The sequence below is a fragment of the Saccoglossus kowalevskii genome, chromosome 11 (genome assembly GCF_978046115.1).
Source record: "Saccoglossus kowalevskii chromosome 11, keSacKowa6.1, whole genome shotgun sequence".
NCBI classification, from domain to species: domain Eukaryota; kingdom Metazoa; phylum Hemichordata; class Enteropneusta; family Harrimaniidae; genus Saccoglossus; species Saccoglossus kowalevskii.
In genome coordinates this window covers 21,169,526-21,193,221 of record NC_140651.1, presented here as the reverse complement: position 1 = coordinate 21,193,221, position 23,696 = coordinate 21,169,526, and the positions used below count along the sequence as shown (strand labels likewise).

The following is a 23,696-nucleotide window of genomic DNA, read 5'->3' as shown; positions in this document are numbered from 1 at the left end:
TTAATGTGCTTGCGATTGTCATCGAATGTCCATTTGCCGATCACTGGTGACGTGATAACGAGAAATACACCGAGGAATATAACTGGTATATGATGGCTGCGTGATATTAACTCGAATAAAATGAACATATTCATAACGCACCAACAGTTTTAAAAGTGCATTTAACAGAAATAGGATACAGTATATACGGAACTGCGCATCAACTTGAATGGAAATTAAATATATTACAAATCAATACATAAGATCCATTATACCTATATTTTATATATGGTAGAATATATCATTCCATCACGTATGTATATATGACAGTTCTAAAGAGTGGTGAGGTACAACATAGTACCATACTCTCGTGCAAAAAATATCCTGGCTGATTTCATTTGAAGCTTGCCGCAAGGTTAAAAGCCAAAGACGTCATATTGAAAGTAGGTCACCGTTTCTAGGGTCGCTACTTCCACAGTCAGCTGGCGTACACGTGATAATAAAATAAATGCGACCAATTTACCGACATTTACTATATAGGGCAACCATCTTGAAAACGTTTTGAAACTAAATATAGAGACAAGTTGAGAAAGGTTTTTTTCGGATTCCTACAAATCGGGGGAGGGGGTGCCAAACTTTCACAGACACAACCGCCAATTGAGTTCGGCCTAATTTGTCGTGTTTGTGTGGAAAATCCCTTGCATGCGAACACCTAATTACACGAAGAACCAAGAACACTTTCTCGGTAGTTTTAAAACCGAAATCGTTATCCAACTCAGGAGCTAATCGGTGACAATTTCTTTATTTTTTAGTTTCAAGCTGTATTCGTTTGTATACTAGAGGGTTTAACAACAACAAGCGGCATCGTCCGCTGAAAATTTTGGATTTTCCAAAATAATGCAAAGCACGTAAAACATGGATTCACAATACTGGATGAGTCGGTGCCGGGAGTCGGTGTCACCGTGGAAATTAGAGTGAGTTTGGACAGACTATTGATCACCGAGTTTGCAGCGAACATTTCGAATGAGGTAAAAAAAACGTACATATATGATACCGCAATCCCACCTATTTCCTTTAACAACTCTTTCCAATATCGACAGTGCGTCCAAGTCAAATTCTACGACAAGTGAAAATTATTTCGTCACTAGAGTCTAGAGTAATGGCTTGGAGGACGGTGGTGACAATTCAAGACGTTGAGCCTCCCGAGAATATATACCATCTGCCGTTGAACACTCTTTGTCAAATTCTCACTATAAGTAGTATGGCAGAGAACATGTGTCTATTGCTCTTGCCAAATCAGGGCAAGCGTTAATTGACAGTAACAGATAGCTGGTTAATTCAAAGAAACTTATTAATAACGCCAATCTTTCGTGGAAGCTAAAATATCACTTAGCTGTTGTTCGTCACGTAGTACTCAAGTCAAAAGAACTGTCCATAGAATCCATTACATGTAAACATAATTCGAAATTTTATAAATTTTCTACATATTAATTTTTTGCCCCTGATGTGGAAAACCTTCAATACTGGGGTTTTTTGCAAGTAAACAAAAACAAATATTCGTGAGCAATGAAAAAATCATCTTTTCATTAAAACTGTTCATAATGTAGTTTCCGATAGCCGACACAGTAGTTCCAAATAAAATGGCTCTTTCGTTACGAGATGCAAGCACAGTTAATCGCAAAACTCGGCCAGCAACTGATGAAAGTAACCACAGTTGTTTTCTTTAACGTGACCATAGCAAGCTACGAAATGTATGTAGTCTCGTTAATATTTCACTTCAGTACTATTATTCAAAATTGCTCATAGTGTTTCCAATAAGTTTTACCAGTGAATTTGAGAATTATTCTGTAAAGTGGTCGTTGAAATGATTTCATCCATTCGTAAAACGGAGGTTGATATTTCGACGGTGGTCTGCGGGCGACTGACTTCGAATTGTCCCATCCGAATCGCATTTCGCCCTTTCCTGCCAATCTCCCTGGAAACCACAACGCACCGACCCATCTCCTTCCCATAGGTCTTTGCGCTTTACGCAATAGTACCTCTGACATGACACAGGCAGTGATGATAAGTAACGCGTATCGAAATGTGGATATAAAACCAGATCACAACGGGAACTTAACCTCATGAAATGAAGACCCTTTGGAAAAAATAAGCCTATTGCTTAATAATCTTCCCTTAGTGAATAAAGCTCAATAAATGCATGGTAGCCCTACAAGCCAAACGACCGGGAATGTGACTTTTCTCATGTATGGTAACCCCAAACAAAACACACAATATCAGTACATTGTGAGACAACACGATGTACCTTATATTGAATGAATGAATGTTTTGCAGTTATAATGACCTACTAAAAATATTTAATTCGCCTAATTGTTTTAGGATTATATATTTTTGTGTTTATAATCCATGATAACTCACCAGAATAAATACATCATACGTCACATTAATAATACTATGTTCAGCTCGTCTAGATTGTTCTATCTGTCAGCTAACATTTGATAGCTGACAGTTTTCGTTCAGCATTCAATATAGGAAAATACGCCTTTCTTTGTTCCATAGCAGGTTTTTGGGAAAAAACTGTTTTTCAGAACGATCTTGTTTTCACTAGACCCAAGTAGGAGTGCAACTTTTCCTTCGGGCTGTACGAAAACCACACAAAATTCTACTCGACTCCACGGGCTTTGGACCTTCACTAGAACCTCTATCCCAGACGCCGTCGACTACCGTTAGCGCGCTCGCATCCGTTCTTTAAATATCAGTTAATCATTCATTTGAATGCACTGAGTAAAACCTGATACCCTGTACAATAAATATCACAAGCTACGTTATATATAAAATTTATGTGCGTTTACAAAATAATAGATATATTTTATTTACTATTACGTGTACGCCATCTGACTGATTCATGTCTCCGAAAACTTTTATGGAGAGTGAGTATTTGGATTTAACCTGTTTGACACAATTCGCTTAAGCGGAAATATTTTAAAGAACAAATTCACTAAATTATCTGAATGGCCGAATCACGGTGAATCACGTGCATGACAATTTTAGAGAATATAGCCCCACCCAGCTATTGGAAAGGATGAATATACACTAAGTGATATTTTGCAAATAAACGCACACTTGCGTAACACTTTTTCTTCAGAAGCAGCCGACAAACATCTTTCACGTTTTTGTGTGTAATGTCTTAAAACACAAAATGGATAAATGTTGTGTAGGCTTCCACCCTAATCAGGCGTAACATTGGAAGGCTCACCAGAAAGATTGCGTTTTTCAGTTCTTCACGCAGCCACTTTGATCACGCCGAGAGATTTCCTGAAATACTAGTATTTCCAACAGGATTGGTTATTTGGGTGAAACACTCTTCTAATATCACTTAGTCACCAGTCGGGCGTTTACCCTATTTACGTAGTGTGTCCTTATTGACGATCTCGGGCAGATAATATAATGATATACTACTAGATTACAAAGAGAACACTTTATTAATTACGTTTTCTTTTATTTTTAGTCATTGCGTAATCACTGGTGGAACTTAGTATTCCAGACTCATGTTGCAATTACTATAAGCGGACATTTAAGTCAGACAATCTGGACATGTTCTGTGTTACGATATTTCAGAATATGAAAAACGATAGATATCCTTCTAGAAATACTTCAGATCTGATAAAAAAAAAATGTTCTCGGAACATGAGCTGTTCTATGAACCGGGCTCAGTTCAAATGCACGAGGATCTCACGGCGTAACAATAAAATGATCTCAATATGCCTTCAACCCCGGTATCACCACAATGCCCAAATGGTTTCTTGTGAATAATCAACCACGTGTTTAAGACTTTTTGTTGACAGTTTGCAGAATGATTATCAGCAGATTGTAATGGACCTTATTCAGTTACCGATGCATATATATATACCCTATATTTGTCGATATCTCTCGACGAATTGATGTTGTCTCTGCCTAATACAAGGGGAGCTTTCACTCTGCCTTTTTATACCGGGTTGTAGTGATTCTTAGATTCTAAAGTTCATTCAAGGTCGAGACATGACTAAGAATTATCAATTGATACTTTATCGATTGGTGTAAATATGACTTAACCAGTAAAATATGAAATCATTATACACGGACTAACATGATCTGTGGATAAGAACATAAGCACCAAGTTTCATCAAAATCTGATGAGTGGTTCTTGAGATATCAGTGCGTGAAGCATACAACATCCTTAATTTCAGATTGAGGGGGTTATATTCAATGTGTTTCCATGAAATATCGTCAGTCTATAGACAAATAAACAATATCTAAACTCCAATAATTCAATACCAGTTTTCATATTCATTTTTTCCTTACACATTACCCGTATATACTAAATTCAGACCAAGATAATAATAGAGAAATTCAAATATTGTTTATTAATACTGGCAGACAGTAGCCATATACATGTAACTTACACAAAAGTAAATTAATATTTTGGAAATTGGGGAAAAAAAACCTAGAATAAAACATGAAATTATAAAATAATATCTGTACAATGGATAACAAGCTTTGAATAAGAAACTCTCAAAGTACAAACATGATCACTCATCTGTCAAACCCGTAATTCTAAGGTCACCTTGTGTCGACTATAATGGCTTGATGAGTTACTAGTATATGTACAAATATACCGTCAAATAACAATTTATGGTTCAGATAAATATCATCAATCTCTCCATTTTTTAAATTGTATCTAAAAGAGAAAAATATGTTTGATGAGAACATGAGGAAACCATAGTATAGTGATGTATATGTATATAGGTCAGACAAAGTCTGCAATCTGTTGAATTTGTTATATTTATGTAAATACAACTTTATCTGTAGCAGACAGATGACAAAGATGAAATAAATGTATCAGTTTTACTATCAATTTGTTGTTGCGGAGACTCACAAATCAGTAATAGCTATTTGCAGTGTGTAATGTACTGGACATACATGCAAGGTTTATTTAATTCTAGTCTGATGAAAACACAGCGAAACCATAGTAACATATGTAGAACAGTCAAACCCGGATGGCGTGACATTAACTAATAGCTGATGCAATCTACAATCTGTTATTCTTTGTTTGATTTTAATATGTAAACACAATTTTATTATTGCCAACTTAATTGAACAGATCACAAAAATGAGATTATATTTTTTTTTTTAATTATATGTTGTGGCGACTTACAAGTGAGAGTGCAATATGTATTGTACTTGACATGTTTGTTGGGGTGTTTGGTAATGTACAATGTCGTTTTAGGTGCACTGTATGTATGTATGTATGTTCATTTGTTACATGTTTATTACATAATTTGATACTGATACTGAAGTATGGACGCTAGTTAGAATTACGTCAAATCAGCTAATATGTGATATGTGGATCAAGAACCATTTATTTCAACACAGAGTAAAAAAACTTAGATATGTTGTTTTGATGAGAACATAATTAAAATTATTCAAAGGGCGGTGATTGCCACACTGCGCCATCTTCGATTCATAGCAATGTATGCAGTGCATGTAAAACATAGTTTGTTTACATGAAATTCGACCATGTGTTGTGCGACGACCACCGCCTCTTAAAGCATCATAGTCATTACACTGTGTTGCATTTAATACAAGTTCATGCAATGGACATACTGCATGTAAAACACATTTTTAATTGACGCAAATTCAAATCCATACTGTAAGATGGCTGTGACGCTTTAATGCACAGTCATTGTAACCATGGATCTCCATTAGTGGATGTTCATGTCACAATGCCGTGGTTTAATGTCTCTGTTCATTCCATACATAGCAATGATCAGTATTATCTTTTATTAGAATTTGACATCTTTAATTCCATGGAATTGTCTTTTAAGAGCTCCGCTATCCGCCCACTTGGCATTCATATAGGCATCTTCGGAATCCTCATTTAATTTCTGAATTAACAATGAACAAAAAAAATAAGTCATGTAATTAGCAGTCAATATAGCAATAAAAAGTGAGAAAGCCATTAATAACGAAAAATAGTTTAATAGTTAACAATCAGAAAAGGAATGCTGACTTGGAATACTGTGATAATGAACATCAGAACATTTATATTTATCAATCTGCATTGGAATTTGACCTTGATTTTATATATAATAGAGGAATTGGTCTCAAAGCCAATTTATATATTGATTGAAATTTTTTTTTGACAGAAAGATTGACAGTCCATCTCATTAGAACCAGACACGGTGGTGATGGACTTTTGATCAGACTTTAAACAAATGGTGATATGAAATATGCCACAAGAGGGCGCTATACATAATCTAAAATCACAAAGATATTGGGCATACAATCATTGGGAAGTCATTGTATAGCAGGATATTAATCATTAGATTGGGATCAAAAAAAGATTTGTCATTGAGTAAAATGTCCCAATATTAGCATATTAAAGTAGTAACAGGGGTAAAACATGTTAAAAATTCAGATATTCTCTACATTAGGTACCGATAGTAAGCATGCCACTATAACAACCTATATGATGGACGGGTTGCCTACCTAAAACCCCTTGTGGAGAACACTCAGGGATTGCGCTAGTGTCTCGGCAAGACGAGTCCCAGTTATAAAAATTGTAAGAAATTGAAATTTGACCCTCGATAACTTTATTAGAGATTGGACCCCAGCTTGCCTGAAAAACTGGGTCCCCTTTTCAATAATTGGAGTTCGGGAAGCAAAATATGCAATCCCTGACACTGGTCATGATAAGCCAAAAATGCATGTTTTAAAGTAATGTGTCTGTATAGTGATTAGTTTTTCAAGCAAGGTATAATGTGATCAGGAAATGAAAGTTTGGGAAACAAGACATCATTAGTCATGCTTCATCCAATTTTATTTAATGTACTTAACACAGTGCAATTAACGAATTAAGGCCATGTGAAAAAACATTTCTTGAAAATCAGACCTTCTTGCACTTGTGCTTGTGATATATTCTTGCAAATTGCAGGACATTAGGCTGAGAGTTTTTTTTTGTTGAAGTTTACGCAATTTTGTATATCATTTAAAAGACACTTAAGATGGGCATAAACTTATATTTTAACGAATTAAGGGGAAAAAAAAGTACTTGTTGCCCCAAGATTTCCACAAGGAAGATCTGATGAACAAGATTATTTTCTGGCTTTGTGAAAAACTGTTCATACCTTCCACTCTTCTTGTTTTCGATATGCATGCGCCATCATTGCTTTACGCTCTTCTTCACTAAATGGAGTCTCTCTGGCGGGTGCGCCATGTCCTCTCTGAAATACAAACCATCAAATTCATGTCAAAATTTCTTGAGAATAAAGGATAAGTATAATAGCAAACACTCATGAGTGAATAACCTAAAATTATTTTTATAATTTTTAAAAATATGATAAGCATATGCAAGATTAATATAAACCATATGTCCACATGTCCTCCCCATGCGAAAGCAACATGCTCACATTGCGCTGTGAAGCTACGCAGTCGTTGGGATCGAGCCTCCTACTATTTTAATTTAGCCTCCTACTTTGAAAGTTAGGGAAACCCCTGCAGTGTAAATTTTAAGCCACAAAGATACATAATCTGCAAATTAAACTGGCAGTAAGCATTTTAATACAATATAATGTAAAAATTTCTGTATCAGTGGCATTTTCTCTGCATGCACTTGAGAGAGTAACAAACAGTGGGGAAAATAATGATGATTTTTCTAATAACCATACAATATGCTATACCAGTGAAGACATCACTCCCTAATGTGATAACATACCTATTACTTTTCAATACTAATTACAACATCAATATAATAACAAAAATCTTTTTATCAAAGCTGAAAAAAGTCAAATTGTTAGAAGAAAGCAGTACCTTTTGTAGCTTTGCAATAATTTTTGTCTTTTCATTTTTTCCAAGATAATCAGACACTTTTTTTCCTCTAATCATCTCTTTTCCTGAAAACCATAGCGATGCTTCTTGCTCTTCTATTACTTCTTTGGACGCCTGTAATCAAATCAAAAGGTAATTAGATGATGGCGGGCCTCAGTGGATGCTTGAAATGTTTCCCTGGTGTGTAAAATTGATATTCATTTGGTCTGGTTTTTGTGTTTGAGACAGCAAAGAATGTTCTTACAATAATAGAAATGACATATTGTAGAAGAAGTAAAGATTGATTGTTGGAAAATAAAAATATGTGAATTTTTTATTTGCATTGCACATTTCTTTGTTATAATGTTAGGGGCGCTGTATTTCTCATCATTATACTAGCATGATTTATGACGGCAATTGTTTCCAAACTAAAATTGGCAATGTCATTTGAGCAATTTTGATTAATGTCTGTAAAATAAAGTACTACGACATTCAATCAAATACACTTTAATAACGAACAAATTAAGTGTCAATCGGGATTTTAAGTTTCATCCAAAAATGCTGATACATATTTGTATATCATGCAATTGCAATCACTATTTGACACTAAAAAAGACACTGATAAGAGTAACACTTTTCTTGGGTGAATTTTTCAACTGCATCTCACATATAGTTTATCAAACCATTATTGGTCATCATTAAACATAATAAGTGTCATTGTTGATTGTGTGTACTAGCATGTAAATGAACATTGAAGGTGACTTCTATGAAAACCTGCAGTTTGACAATAGAACTGCGCAAACTGAGTGAAGTTCATAAAAGAAGACATCATTCAAAGATTAAATGCATAATAATGTAATTTGAAAACAACGCTTGTGATGATATCCTGGTCCCCTCCTTCTTTGTTTTTGGCAGAAATAAAGAATTGTTCCTCAATTTTCAGAACCTCAAATACAAATGTGTGCAACATCTCTACTCAGTTTTATGCACTGCAATCACAAGTTATTTGCATTGATCAAATATTTTAGATTTCATCAGTTAAAACACAATACACGAAACAGTAGTCTCCATTGATAATATATGACAAATTAGTTTCCTCCGTGAATTTTCAAGTCCCATCAAAACAAGGTGTCAGCAAACACCAGTGAAAAGTGTTGACCATAGAAGTGTGAAAGTCAAACCATGAATGTAGTTTAATCAAACAGATTTGCTATACTGGTATTGTATAGATATTGAAAATTCATCCTGTCATGGTCTACAGATGGTAATACATATCATACCTGTGTACCAGTGAGGTCTATATTGTTTTCAAATTCCAATCTGATTGGATCATGTGGTGGCAAGTTCATTGGATACACTATTGTCACAGCACCTCGTAACAAGTCCAGGGCGTCTTTCGTCATTTTCTTTGTTAATACAACATCTCTCAATACTTGATCCTAGAAAACAAAAACAAAAATTATAACACTACTTGCTGTTTGCATCTACTACCAAGGTCGGTTCTAGTTGACAGAAATTTTCACTTCCAGTTAAACAGGAAATACTAACCTTAGAAATTATCGCTTTTGCTTCACTGATTGTTTTTGTAATAACTTCAGCCATTTTCTCATTAGGGGCTGAAAGCAGAAAACAATAGACTTAACAATGACTGGCATGACAATATGATATATCACCAGTAGCAACAACAATAATGCTATGAGAATAATGACACAGTACTGTAACGGGTTAATTATTCACTGGGTTTTAATTTTGCTTATTTCGCTGACTGGAAAATGCGCTAAATTAAAACCCAGTGAATATTTAAAATTTAGCATAGAACACATTATCTAAAACCCACTGAATATGCCTAAATTGGTAAATTAGCGAAATTTAAACCCAGTGAAAATTAGTCATTTTACAGTATATGAATGAAGATGGTGTACACTAGAAGTGTACGTGGAGTAGAAGTTAATGGTACTGTGAGTTGCAATAATGATGACAATTCATATTACATTTTGTTAGTTCAAATTCCTCTAAATCATTATTAATTAGCTATTGTTATGTACTAATTAAAAATTCCACTAAATCATTATTAATTAGCTATTGTTATGTACTAATTAAAAATTCCTCTAAATCATTATTAATTAGCTATTGTTATGTACTAATTAAAAATTCCTCTACAAATGATGCAATCTAGGATTCTCTCCAGCTATATCCTCAAACATGCAGCTAATTTGCATACACTTAATATGTAAATTGGCCACCATGTTTGAGAATTTTTGGTACAATGGAATTAATATATGAATAACTGTATTAATAAATAAAAATCATCAAAATACATGTATTGTAATAATCCAGCATAAACTATTTTTGTCATATGTGCTTCTAATACAGCGAACACTGTCACTGTAAATCTTATGTTTACTAGAAAGTTCTGGGAAGGTACAAACAAATGTACTTCTGTGGTTATATGGTAATGAAATGACGCCTAAAGTGTCATGACATGCTATGGCTGAAAAATAGTCAAAAAGGTATTAGGTACACATGTTTTGTATATATAAAAACGCCACCTTTTAAAAGACAAAATCTACCACCATAAATGCTGTGATTATTGACGTCTAAAATATCATCTCTGTACATACCTTTACCATTCCGCCTACCAATAGTATCTTGACAATATACAGAACCACCACTAGGTTCACACTTATCACCCCATTCATCTTTTAGTTTTAAATCTTCTATTTGATCGTCAGTGAGTCCTTGCATATTGGGAGGCAGTGCAGTACCATGTTTAGATAACTCTTCCATTTCTATGTGAAATACAAAGTATATTGCATTGATTAAATTAAAAACCTGATATGGATAAATTGTTGAAGGTAGTATTCATTTTTTATTTACATATTTTAAAATTTTATAATAAGTAAAACTGTCATTGGTAAATAATCAATCACATTGTAGGAGTTACAAGTTAATTTTCATTGTAATTTCAGCAGTTTTAGTGCAGTTCTGAAGGTAGATCACCGGGCACAAGAAAAAAACGTAGAATTATGCGTGAAATATGGAAGCCAGGTTGAATGCTAGCTACAGAATATTAAAAAGCAAGAATTCTCACACATACATACATTTGAGGGTTCAAGGCTAGATGAAGAATGATTCAGGAAAGAGCCTGATAAAAATTCTAGGTGTGCCAGGCTCTAGGGATCCCCACTATTTCATGCTCTGAAAATTAGTACCTTACCATAACAAATTCTGGTTATCTTCAATCTGTCGTTATACACATCTGTCACTTCTTTGTTTACTTGATCTATGGTCGTTGTGACGGTTGTCTCGTACAGAAACTGACTCTCATCTCCTCGCTTGATGTGTAATTTCACCATGGTGTCACCTGTAGTAGCAAACTAACTGTAACATAATTCAAAGTTTCTAATGAGCACTGCTGAAGTATTAAATCCTGAACACCGAGGAACTTTGGCAGTATGAGATGAGATCTTACGACAGAAGTATTATTACCTTTGTGCTATACAGAAATGTCATTTGATAACTATTGGATAAGAAATAAACCTTCACTACCTCAACCAGTGTTGTGTCTAAACTTTTCTTATAACAGCTATTTGGTTCTATCTCAAAAGAAAAATACTGTGGCAATAGTTTTCATATACCTGGATATATGTCGTGACTATGAAGTGTGTACATGAAAGAAAAGTGGCCTATATTCTCATCATCAACACTGTTTTTGTTGGTGAGTTTAAATGCATTAATTATTCACTGGGTTTAATTCCGCTTAATTAAATCTATGTGAACATGTAAAATAACAAAATTTGTAAACTTAAAACCCAGTGAATGCCTCAAATTAGCCAATAAATATTTGTGAATATAAATGGTTTTACAGTATTAGTTTACAGTAAGCAAAATATACCCATCTACGCGGATATTCTGAAGCAGAGGCCCGAGCATGCGTATATGTTCGGAACTGCGCACGCTCGGGCCTCTGCTTCAAAATATCCGCGTAGATGGGTTTATTCATATTGCTCTGGTGTTTCGAATTTCACAGGATTTAACCCGTTTTAGTTCGAATAAAGGTCATGTACGTCGATCGATAGTTTCTACTGATACCATGCTTGAGTTGTGTGAAGCGGATGAAAATATAATTTGGAAAATCGTGTTATTTTCGGGAAGTTTCGATGTCATGGTGTCAACGCTTTCCTACCTTGTGTTATTATATGAGTAGTAGGGGAATGTACCGGCGACTGACTAACTATGCCGATCCCATTTTAGGTCATTTGTTATTAGCCAAGAAACGTTTCGAGCGCCTGTGAGTAAAACCAAAGAACTACAGCTACGCCATCGCAAGCTTTGCTGTGGTTAGCTGAAGTTCTGTAGCTCTGGATTTCGCTGGTGTTTGTTTTTGGCGTTTTCTGGTGCATCGGTAGTCTGATTCATTCGTCTATTGGTAATTGCGAACATAAAACACCAAAAACAGACACCAGCGAAATCCAGAGCTACAGAACTGCAGCTATACTGTGGTTTGACTTTCAACTTCAAGTTTCATTCATTCGTTCAACTCGATCGACTAAATTGTCTATGATCGAGAAATTTCGTTTTAACCTCGCCGTAATTAACGCTCCCATATTTATGCTATTAACCGAAGAAAATGGAAAGAACTTACCGCACAAATCCTGTACTTGTGAAGACTGCAGTATACAACACAACGATCTGTGTGAATCAAGCTCAGGCAGGTACAGCATACCGGAAGTAATAACTAAACAAAAATGGCCGTCCGATATTTCTAGAAGGCGTTGTCATGGTAATCTTCAAAACATTAGCTTACAGGTCGCGATATACTTGCTATATGGGTAGAAACATTGAGGATTTGTTTTAAAAAAATGATTAAAATTGCTAACATGGCAATAAATGTTCACCAAAAGAGCTTTTTAGTGATTTTTCACGTATCACAATATGTTACCACATGAGGGCGCAATTCATAGCTGAGGTTGAAGTCCCACCTCGACCCAGAGTTTGGCAAATAAAAGTTTACGTAATCGCCAACATAAGTCATGCCGTGTTTCCATATTAATTGAAATTAAATAAAATTAAATTATATATTTATCAAACATTACAAACTGTACGAGATTTTTGTTTTGTTCAAGACAAATAATATCTTTTATAGAATTGGTCGTGAACCAAAGCAAATGGTCGAGCAGCCGTTGCCATGGGTTCGCAGGACGCCTCCCGAAAACCACGTGACTATTCACCTGATTAGCATACTCTGTTCCAATGTTCGATTTCAATGTTTTCAATCGAGACTGACCATGATATTTTGACCGTAAATAGACCGAATTCGTTCACATTTGCCACCTATTAAGACAACAATTATGGCACTTCATGTTACGACAGAAATCGGGAAGCCTGGAAAGTCGGGTACGTGTGTATATGCGATTGTTGTTGGGAAATTGCCGTGTGTTGACAAAAAAAAAGAGTATTGACCTCAGTTGGCGTGGTTGTCGGTGCCGAATGACTCCCAGATCGCGATTTCCCTGAAAAATATGTTTCTATGCGTGTATATCATTTGTACATACAATGTATTATATTTGAAATTTCACTAGTTTCATTTTAGATTAAGTTTTGAACCGCAATGCTGTGTTGACAGTATATATTGTGTGGAAATTTAACAGGAAATACGTCATCTGTCCAATGTCACTCCGTTTGATAATATAGGCTCATTGTTAATCAATGGTCACCCATCCACAGATGAAAAATAAAAATAAATTAATTAGATAGAATTTGAGATAATAGAGAGAAGATTTTAGTTTTATCACAGTCCCTCTATCTAGAGGAACTGTGGTTTTATGTATGACATCAAGGATTGGGGCGACTTAAATTTTATTTATTTTATAGGGACTTGAAGTGTAAGTGATTTTTAGTTGAATGTACTGTAAATTGTTTAATTTTCAGTAATAGAATTTTTTTCGTGATTTTACGGTCATCATTGTAAGAACCCAGAGAAATTTTCTCTGCTACAAAACTTCATGATTTTTACAATCTTGTGAAAAAATTTTTCTTGTGAAATTAAAGCTGTTTCAGTATAATTTAAAATGCATGGTATCCAGTCTTTGCTAATGTTAAATGTCTTCAGGAGCTGAATGTTGAATGTGGACTCAAAAGAAAAAATGTAAACAATTTGACACATCTACAGTTAAAGACAGAAAGCTGTAAACATATTTATAACAATTTGTAAACACCAATCATCAGCTTTCATTCAAATTGAAATATTTAATCGTGATCGGCTTGAGAACTTCACACTGAGTTCTGTGCCCATAATATGCGCATAAGCCTTCAAGTGACATAGCAACTGTGATCGCCCATGTATTCAAAATGAATAAATATAATATTTGTAAAACATTTATAACATCCCCAGGTTTATGTTGGTATAATTTTTTTGTCATATTTATCAAAACTTTTTAAATTATGTTGAGTATTACTATTAAATACAATTTTTAAAAAAAAAATTTGTTTAGAACGAGAACGACGCCATTTTGCTGAAACAAGAGACGAAGAGCGATACAAAGTTCAAGGTCGTAGATATATACCTCATGGAGTCGGTGACCAACCACCATGGAGACCACATGGCAAACACCTGAAACCACAGTACACTGAGTGAGTACATAATTTAGCTATTTGCTGCCACCATAAATGTTAGACATCTTTAATTTGTCTGAGCAAAACAATTAAAGTCATTTTTATTAATCAAAATCTCATGTATGTCATACAATATAGATGATCAGATCAGATCAGAATGGAATTAAAATACTATAGTTGTACATGTAATTACAAATCATCAAAAATGTGTTATTGCTTTTGCATTTGCTAATATTAGTTGTTGTTTACCAATTTATTCATAATTAATAATTACATCATTTTTATATTGGGCTGTAAAAAACTAAGACTTACCTACAAACTTACACCAGGGATCTAGAGATTGTTGTCGGTTGAATGCAGCCAATTTAATAATATTCTGGCCATTTTTTGAGATTGACTCCTACAAGTAGCCTATTATGACAGCATGTCACAGTGACCATGGTGATTTTTTTTCCCCCAAGTGCTCTCAAATTATGACCAAGTGTAAAATCCTGTAGATGAACATTAAGCAGTTCACAATAAGTACATGGTGTAAGCAGTCAATCCCCAGGTCCATATAAAAACACCATTGTTGACACTATAATTTTAATCCAGCACATAATAGATCATTTCCAGTGCCTTAGTAACATTCTGCATTCTAAAGTAAGTGCAAAGTGCCATTTGTTCAGCAATAATAATGCATTTTAAACAGTAAGCCATGAGTGCAAAGTTATGTTTACAGAAAAGGATATATATTCTTATAATCTTAAGATTCAACAGTAATTAATTCAATTTTTAGTATTCAATCAATTCTAAATAGAACATTATTTTTATATCACTGGTATTACTAGTATGTAGATATAATATTCTTTTTTCTATTACTTAAAATATTCCGCAGCTCAGGAACTTAGCAATGTGCATGATAGATGGATGGACAAGTCAGAAATACAAAAAAATAATAGTATTAGTAAAAAAAGCTTTAAATAACCCACTATGACAGTGCTTCCAGTATGAAAGAAAAGTGTCTTTTGTCACATGATACTGAACATTCCATTGTTTTAATTTGAATGAAATTCTAAATTATGTATTTTTTTTCCTTTTCCAGGTATGGTCCAGATTGGCAATCCAGACTCCGGTACATTCCTCCTCCTCAAAACCCGAATGCCAAACCCATCATTAAATTCCCCGGAATTCGTTATTATCCATGTAAGTTGACAGCTGTAAAATACATTTTGGCCTACATAATTTAATGTACCGGTAATTAATTTTTTAACTGATTTGTGATGAGTTATGTTGAATAGATCCAGAAATAGGAAAGTCATCTCTCAAATATAATGGTATTCCAAATGTTCACACATTATGTCATATTTATTTGTTTTTTACATGCAATCAGATAGCAATGTCTTAGTATATGGTAAGTTCTCAGTGTGTGCATTCTAACAAGAAAATGTTTTTTTTTTTTATTCGTATGGACTCTTAGATATAGATTCTTATTTTATTATTCCTGTACTTCTTCCCTCCCTCAAAATAATGTTGCATATACACAAACCAAATACTGTAAAATACTTTATTTTAGCTGGAATTAATTTTCGATGAAAATACTTTTTGGGTGTTTTGTATGGAAATTATTTTCACTGATTTTTGGCGAGTTGAATGTAAAATATGGGAAAAAAAGGTATATTTGCTGGATTTTATTTTCACTGAATCGTTCCTTCAGTTAAAATAGCGAAAATTAATCCCAAGCGAAAATAACAATATTTTACAGGATACAAAAGTAGTTTTTGTATTTTGTTTTATTGATAATAGTTTTTTATATCTATAGCTCCTGAAATTTCATACATATTACCCAGGTATATGATACTGACCCCCAAAACCAATTGTATCGTATATTTAGTATTGTTCAAACTGTTGATAGTCCTATAGATGCCAATACATATAACCCTATGTCCCTTTCTACTCCTAGTAGCAAGTAGATAAACTCAACAGGCTAGGGCAGCCTATGAACAGTACATATATATTAAATATAGATCTTACTGAAAAATTAAACATTTTATTGTCCCCATTTTTATTATTATTATTTTCATTATTTTTTGTTGTTGACAAATCTCAGGCATAATGCATGTTATATAAAGGTGCATGGTCTTCCCTTTAAGTAAAAATTCAGAAAAATTCAAATAACAACCATAACAATAGTTTACCTTGTTGTTTTAAGTTACAGTAGATATTGGTTCATGGGCAATTGGGGGGGGGGAATTGTTTTTGGCATTTTTAAAAATACAGAAAACAAATGGACAGGTGCATTTAGCTGAATGTGTAGTTACTCATGTAAATCTAAACATAACTGGCTTTGTTTCCATGCACAGACAATACGTTACAGACCGATAAAGAATGGAGTTTTTATCCAGAAGGATACCACACTGGTAAAAGATGTGTTTTTGAAGTTGAAGACGTAAATGACGCCATACACATGTCAACTATCGAGTCAAGTAATGAGTTATCACACAAAACACTGTATGGAAAGAAAAGGCCCAGTAAGTATGGGCACTAAAGAGCATTTGTGGGCATTCAACTTAATAAATAATATCGAAAACATTATGTTCTTTTGTTTCAAAAGTGTTACATAGTTGTTAATTAAGACACAAGCCATCAATATTTGAGCTCGTTTCACACAGTAAAAAATATTTATTTGAAAAAAAATAGCTAAATTTGCTCTTTGTTACTATTTCCATAGGAATAAATAGTATTCATGAGAATTTGTCAATAATTGGGAAAACTAAATACCCACCTTATAACTATATATTATCATTTTAGTGTATTTTCATAGGTGTTTATAACATTTTTGTGCGAAAATTACATTTATTTCTGGATTTTGTTTTGCAATGGCATAAAATAAAATTTATGGAAAAAGTCAAGGAACTCTGGCTAAGGATAGGCTAAGTTTATGCTAGGTGTGACGTCTAAGTGTGCTTGTGAAAACGTTTTTGTAGTTACGGCCGTAACTAAAAATGTCACCGTCACACAATTAGGTTTTCTTTGCATACTGTTTGAACAGACGTAGATTGATGATATTGCCACAAATATCGATAAAGTGATATTTTACATTAAACAATGAACGATATGCACTATGGTCATGTGATATTTCACCATATACTACTATTTTATTTTCAGTTTGTTCTGTGTGGCAAGTCAGGGGAGGGTTACCTTGGGCATCTCCTGGTGATAAAAGCTATCAAGTTTGTGAATATTCACCGGACTTCCACAAATCTGGTTCCACCAGACCTGTTGTCCACTTTGGGTAAGTGAAATCTACTTCCTGTATCAGATTACAATTTGTATTTAAATTCAGTCTAATACTTCATTTTATATATTAGCAGATCATTCAAATGCAACATTTAATTTGGAAAATATGCATTTTTACCAATTATTCCTCTAGTGAAAACATATTACAAGTAATCTAAAACAAACTTATGCACAAGATACACAGCAATATGATTTTTGATTTTTTTTATTCTAAGAAACAGTTTTTATATAGATTTATGCCTTCATGCAGCAATCCATGTAATTTCATAATTTCAGCAAAGTTGAATTTAATGGTCAATTAATGTCATTTGTGTTCACAGCGGTGGTGAAGTGAAAGCAAAGCCAGACACCTTTGTACCATTACTAGACCTACCTCCACTAAGGTAAGATGAATTTCATTGCTTGTACATAATACCGTAAATCTTATTCACACTGCCAATTATTAAAAAGTACTGTTGCAACAGCTACCATACGTCATCAGACTTCTTCTATGCTATACAGTGTGAATAAAGGTGTTCCTTCTTGCCCTAGCAAAAATTAAAAAATTATCTGAGGACAGTTTAAATTTTGTTTATTTTTATATTATTCAACATTTATCATTTATTAAATAATGCTTTTGAATACATGCATTAAAGGTTGATTTCGATCAAAGAAAAGATCTTCTGAAACAGAAGACTAGACGAGCACACTTTACCAGTACTGGTATCTAAAATGGCAAAAAAACAAAAACAAAAGTGATGAGCAGAAAATCTTTTGAATGAAAGTCCAACACTAATTTCTAACCCAGAGTCTTATTCAGTCAATATCAACATTTATTTTGCAAGGATGTCAGGACAATATGTTTAAATTTTCTTTAGAGTGTAAAGCCAAAACAGGGGTTTTGCTTCTTATCCTTGAAGTAGTGCATTTTCATAAAATATTTCAAATTTTGATGAACACAACTATTTTGGAGTCAATGGGAAGTTACTTACAAGATTGTGCCTGATTGGCTACCCAATCCCAAGACCCAACAGTCAGACCAATCAGAGAGCAGCTTGTTTATTGATAGGTTTTTTCAACGAATCAAATTCTGCCTTGTATACATGCTTCAACTCGACTGTGAGACTAAATTAGTAGACATTGGTGGTGATTTTTCATAGAGAATTGCAGACAATTAAACCAACAATAAATCTTGTGTGTTTTCGTATTTTGCAAGTTATGCTAACAGTCTGATCTTCATCTCACATGTGTATCACGAGCCTGACGAGGTCGCGTGAGTTGCGCCCTCCACGGTGCTTCAAACCAAACACACGTCTGGCAGAAAGATGTATTTTTCCACTTCCCTTGACGATTTTTTTTTTGTCGGCACCAATCAAATTGCACGAACGCCGGGTAGTGATAGCCATCAACGAGTTTATTTGTTCGTTGACATGTGTGATAAAGTACTGGAAAATTCCCAGCCAATCATCTTATTGCCGACAATGCAAACACGGCTTTGACGGCATTGACCACCAAAGTGAATATTCATTGAACTCATTTCATAAAGTCGTGAACTTTGCAAATTCGCAGTATTGATCTTGCTGACGAGACATACACCATTCTGTCAGGCATGAGGGCCTACATGTCAGGCAAGTATATCACCATTAATATTCTTGTATCTGCCTTTGTTAATATCAACATTTGTTTTTTTGTTCATTTCCAGCGAAAGTTACACGATGAAAGAAAAGAGAAGACAACTCAGACAGGAAATGGATCTTGTTCAAAGTTTGGATAACTATCGTCCATCATCACCATTAGTGCCACCTCCGCTACCAGACGACAGAAGACCCATGCTTACTTCCATGTACAACTAATGCAAACATTTTAACTTTTTTCAGAATCTTCTTACTTTATATATTAAAATTTGTATTTCATAAAAAAAATGACTATACTGCACATATTTGATATAAAATAAGCTTGTTTTATAACACAAGTATAATTTTACTCTATATGTGTATAAAATGGCGAGTTTGTGAATAATAAAGATGAATTTTACATATACTGCATTTACCAATTAATCGCTACAGTTGGAATCTTGGACACTGAAATGATTCACAGAACATCAAATTTAAGTTAATTGATAAAACTATGTTGAAAAATCATGAAATTACCACATTCAAACCTATGTCAGTGACCACGAACTGCTCATAGTGTCTACCTATGGACAGTATAAATGCAAATTTCAAGTGCCATCGAGTGACCTGAATATGAAGACCAAATGTCTATAGTACATTTAGTGCATGGTCGCTATAAACAAATTTGTAACAATATAGGACTGAGCTTTTCATAACATGGAGTAAATAAAATGTAACTTCCAATGTCTTAACTTTTGATAGAATCTGAAAATTGCATTGTTCCCGAACATTTGCATTCTCTGCGAAACGTTAGTAACGTATAGATTCACGTCAACAACAGAGGTATGTCTACAGTCTAAGGAAGTCATATTTTGGTGATCTACCAGACAATAAATGCAATTTTTTAGGTTTACGCTCTTGTAGAGCAATATTTTCAATGTTATTGCCTGAGGAATGCAGGACAAGGCGAAAGCATAACTGATGAGGGCTCACTTTCACATTAATCAAATGTACAATTTTGAGTATCCCAGATGAAGTAAATATAATAATCACAATCATAAGATTAGGAAACTTCGAGACATGTCACATCAGTTAAAAGTAATAGAAAACTTTTATTTTTGTTGTTGGAAATGTATGTACAATATTAATTTATTCGAATCTATGAATTTAATTACCTACAATGCAGTGGAAACAATTCAAAGCATGTAAAAATAATTAGAATGAAATACTAGTTACCGTAATATTATTTTTCAATCACATTAAATTTTGCCTCTCTCGCAAGACCAGGATTTGACCATAAATGAGAGAGTTACAGCACTGTAAGTGATAACTTAAAATGCCATTAAAAAGCAGGTGTTATAAAAAATCCCTCACAAAACAATGTTGAAACATCTAATATTGTGATTAATCTCTTTATACTTTGTACATAGAAGCAATGTTTGGTAAAATGGAGTGAAAATTTCTCTGATGAAAATCCTGATGTTAACTTTGTAAACCTACTTGTACCATACCTTGGGCCCTACATTGTTTTTGTATGAATCCAGAGGAGAGAAGTAAGAGTTAACAATGGATTGTATTCATTAGTAGTGTTCCTGCAATATTTCTACAATGTAATTGTATGGATTAGTCTTTAAACTTGAATTCTCGCTATGAATGGCGTGCAGAAAATCTCTCATTTCGTCTGAGAACACCCTAAAGTCTAGTAAATACCTAGTAGAATCCTGAAATTAAATTAGAAGGTTTTCTCACAATAAAGTAATGTGATCTTGAGTGATAAGTGTTCTCCCAAGAACAAGTGCATACAGTATCACCCAATATACATAACAATAGCATATGTTAAAGACTTCTATTGTATGCAAAATTGGTTCTATTGTTCATCCAAAATTAATCAGTTTGGAAGCCCTACATTATAATGCCTTGGTGAGAACCCTGGGATTACAACAATGCAATATTCTTGATGTCGATTAAACACCACGATCTTCCTCACTTTTCATGGTAGTTACAATGTGACAGTTCTACATGTGATACAAAGCTTTGGTTACAAGGTTACAAGTTGTATTCTTCGTGGCTTAGCCGCTGAAGTCTCAGGTTTATCCTCTGTCTTCTGTGATGGGGTTGTAGCACTGGTAAGCAGAGTTGGAGTAATTCTTTTTGGTTTTTTGGCAGAGGAATCTGAGATAGGAAATCATTATTTTGAATTAGTATATCAATAACATCACAAGTACAAGCATATTAATATAATTCTCATCAACAGCAGTGTTAACATTTGGTTTGGTCTAACGCTTGTGCCAGCAGATGAGCATTTAGAATTATGCATCACATATACAGCATTTGGAAGTATGCATCGCATATACAGCATTTGGAAGTATGCATCGCATATACAGCATTTGGAAGTATGCATCGCATATACAGCATTTGGAAGTATGCATCGCATATACAGCATTTGGAAGTATGCATCGCATATACAGCATTTGGAAGTATGCATCGCATATACAGCATTTGGAAGTATGCATCGCATATACAGCATTTGGAAGTATGCATCGCATATACAGCATTTGGAAGTATGCATCGCATATACAGCATTTGGAAGTATGCATCGCATATACAGCATTTGGAAGTATGCATCACATATACAGCATTTGGAAGTATGCATCACATATACAGCATTTGGAAGTATGCATCACATATACATCATTTGGAAGTATGCATCACATATACATCATTTGGAAGTATGCATCACATATACAGCATTTGGAAGTATGCATCACACATACAGCATTTGGGAAGTATGCATCACACATACATCATTTGGGAAGTATGCATCACACATACATCATTTGGGAAGTATGCATCACACATACATCATTTGGGAAGTATGCATCACACATACATCATTTGGGAAGTATGCATCACACATCATTTGGGAAGTATGCATCACACATACATCATTTGGGAAGTATGCATCACACATACATCATTTGGGAAGTATGCATCACACATACATCATTTGGAAGTATGCATCACACATACAGCATTTGGAAGTATGCATCACACATACAGCATTTGGAAGTATGCATCACACATACAGCATTTGGAAGTATGCATCACACATACAGCATTTGGAAGTATGCATCACACATACAGCATTTGGAAGTATGCATCACACATACAGCATTTGGAAGTATGCATCACACATACAGCATTTGGAAGTATGCATCACACATACAGCATTTGGAAGTATGCATCACACATACAGCATTTGGAAGTATGCATCACACATACAGCATTTGGAAGTATGCATCACACATACAGCATTTGGAAGTATGCATCACACATACAGCATTTGGAAGTATGCATCACACATACAGCATTTGGAAGTATGCATCACACATACAGCATTTGGAAGTATGCATCACACATACAGCATTTGGAAGTATGCATCACACATACAGCATTTGGAAGTATGCATCACACATACAGCATTTGGAAGTATGCATCACACATACAGCATTTGGAAGTATGCATCACACAGCATTTGGAAGTATGCATCACACATACAGCATTTGGAAGTAAGCATCACACATACAGCATTTGGAAGTATGCATCACACATACAGCATTTGGAAGTATGCATCACATATACAGCATTTGGAAGTATGCATCACATATACAGCATTTGGAAGTATGCATCACATATACAGCATTTGGAAGTATGCATCACATATACAGCATTTGGAAGTATGCATCACACATACAGCATTTGGAAGTATGCATCACACATACAGCATTTGGAAGTATGCATCACATATACAGCATTTGGAAGTATGCATCACATATACAGCATTTGGAAGTATGCATCACATATACAGCATTTGGAAATATGCATCACATATACAGCATTTGGAAGTATGCATCACATATACAGCAATTGGAAGTATGCATCACATATACAGCAATTGGAAGTATGCATCACATATACAGCAATTGGAAGTATGCATCACATATACAGCAATTGGAAGTATGCATCACATATACAGCATTTGGAAGTATGCATCACATATACAGCATTTGGAAGTATGCATCACATATACAGCATTTGGAAGTATGCATCACATATACATCATTTGGAAGTATGCATCACATATACAGCATTTGGAAGTATGCATCACATATACAGCATTTGGAAGTATGCATCACATATACAGCATTTGGAAGTATGCATCACATATACAGCATTTGGAAGTATGCATCCCATATACAGCATTTGGAAGTATGCATCACATATACAGCATTTGGAAGTATGCATCACATATACATCATTTGGAAGTATGCATCACATATACATAATTTGGAAGTATGCATCACACATACAGCATTTGGAAGTATG

At 34.3% G+C, this 23,696-nt stretch overlaps 3 protein-coding genes across 5 annotated transcripts in view; 1 reads left to right on the top strand and 2 right to left on the bottom strand.

Annotated features, from left to right (window-relative positions):
* Positions 1–4,356: 4,356 nt before the first annotated feature.
* On the bottom strand, positions 4,357–12,578 carry LOC100373604 (cilia- and flagella-associated protein 298-like). 3 transcript variants are annotated; one of them, XM_002730971.4, is made up of 8 exons: positions 12,470–12,578; positions 11,042–11,205; positions 10,446–10,613; positions 9,373–9,440; positions 9,105–9,263; positions 7,828–7,959; positions 7,146–7,241; positions 4,357–5,903 (listed from the first exon to the last, which is right to left on the bottom strand). In XM_002730971.4, the coding sequence occupies exons 2-8, from the start codon at positions 11,178–11,180 to the stop codon at positions 5,802–5,804; spliced, it is 864 nt and encodes a 287-aa protein (XP_002731017.1). In that variant the 5' UTR covers positions 11,181–11,205; positions 12,470–12,578; the 3' UTR covers positions 4,357–5,801. The 3 variants fall into 3 exon arrangements, with proteins under 3 accessions (XP_002731017.1, XP_077866393.1, XP_085361134.1); XM_078010267.2 differs by having other exon boundaries at positions 11,042–11,188; positions 12,470–12,551; XM_085505008.1 differs by lacking the exon at positions 12,470–12,578 and adding an exon at positions 11,720–11,769.
* Positions 12,579–13,049: 471 nt separating this feature from the next.
* On the top strand, positions 13,050–20,062 carry LOC100374662 (spermatogenesis-associated serine-rich protein 1-like). The gene is made up of 7 exons (XM_085505007.1): positions 13,050–13,221; positions 14,319–14,457; positions 15,524–15,624; positions 16,782–16,949; positions 17,587–17,713; positions 18,039–18,101; positions 19,400–20,062. The coding sequence occupies exons 1-7, from the start codon at positions 13,176–13,178 to the stop codon at positions 19,548–19,550; spliced, it is 795 nt and encodes a 264-aa protein (XP_085361133.1). The 5' UTR covers positions 13,050–13,175; the 3' UTR covers positions 19,551–20,062.
* A 338-nt stretch (positions 20,063–20,400) lies between these two features.
* LOC100374812 (chromatin assembly factor 1 subunit B-like) overlaps positions 20,401–23,696 on the bottom strand; it is a 28,679-nt gene continuing 25,383 nt past the window's right edge. The window contains exon 14 of the mRNA XM_006811804.3: positions 20,401–21,482. Coding sequence (XP_006811867.1) covers positions 21,349–21,482 — 134 coding nt within the window. The 3' untranslated portion in view covers positions 20,401–21,348. The remainder of the gene's footprint in view (positions 21,483–23,696) is intronic.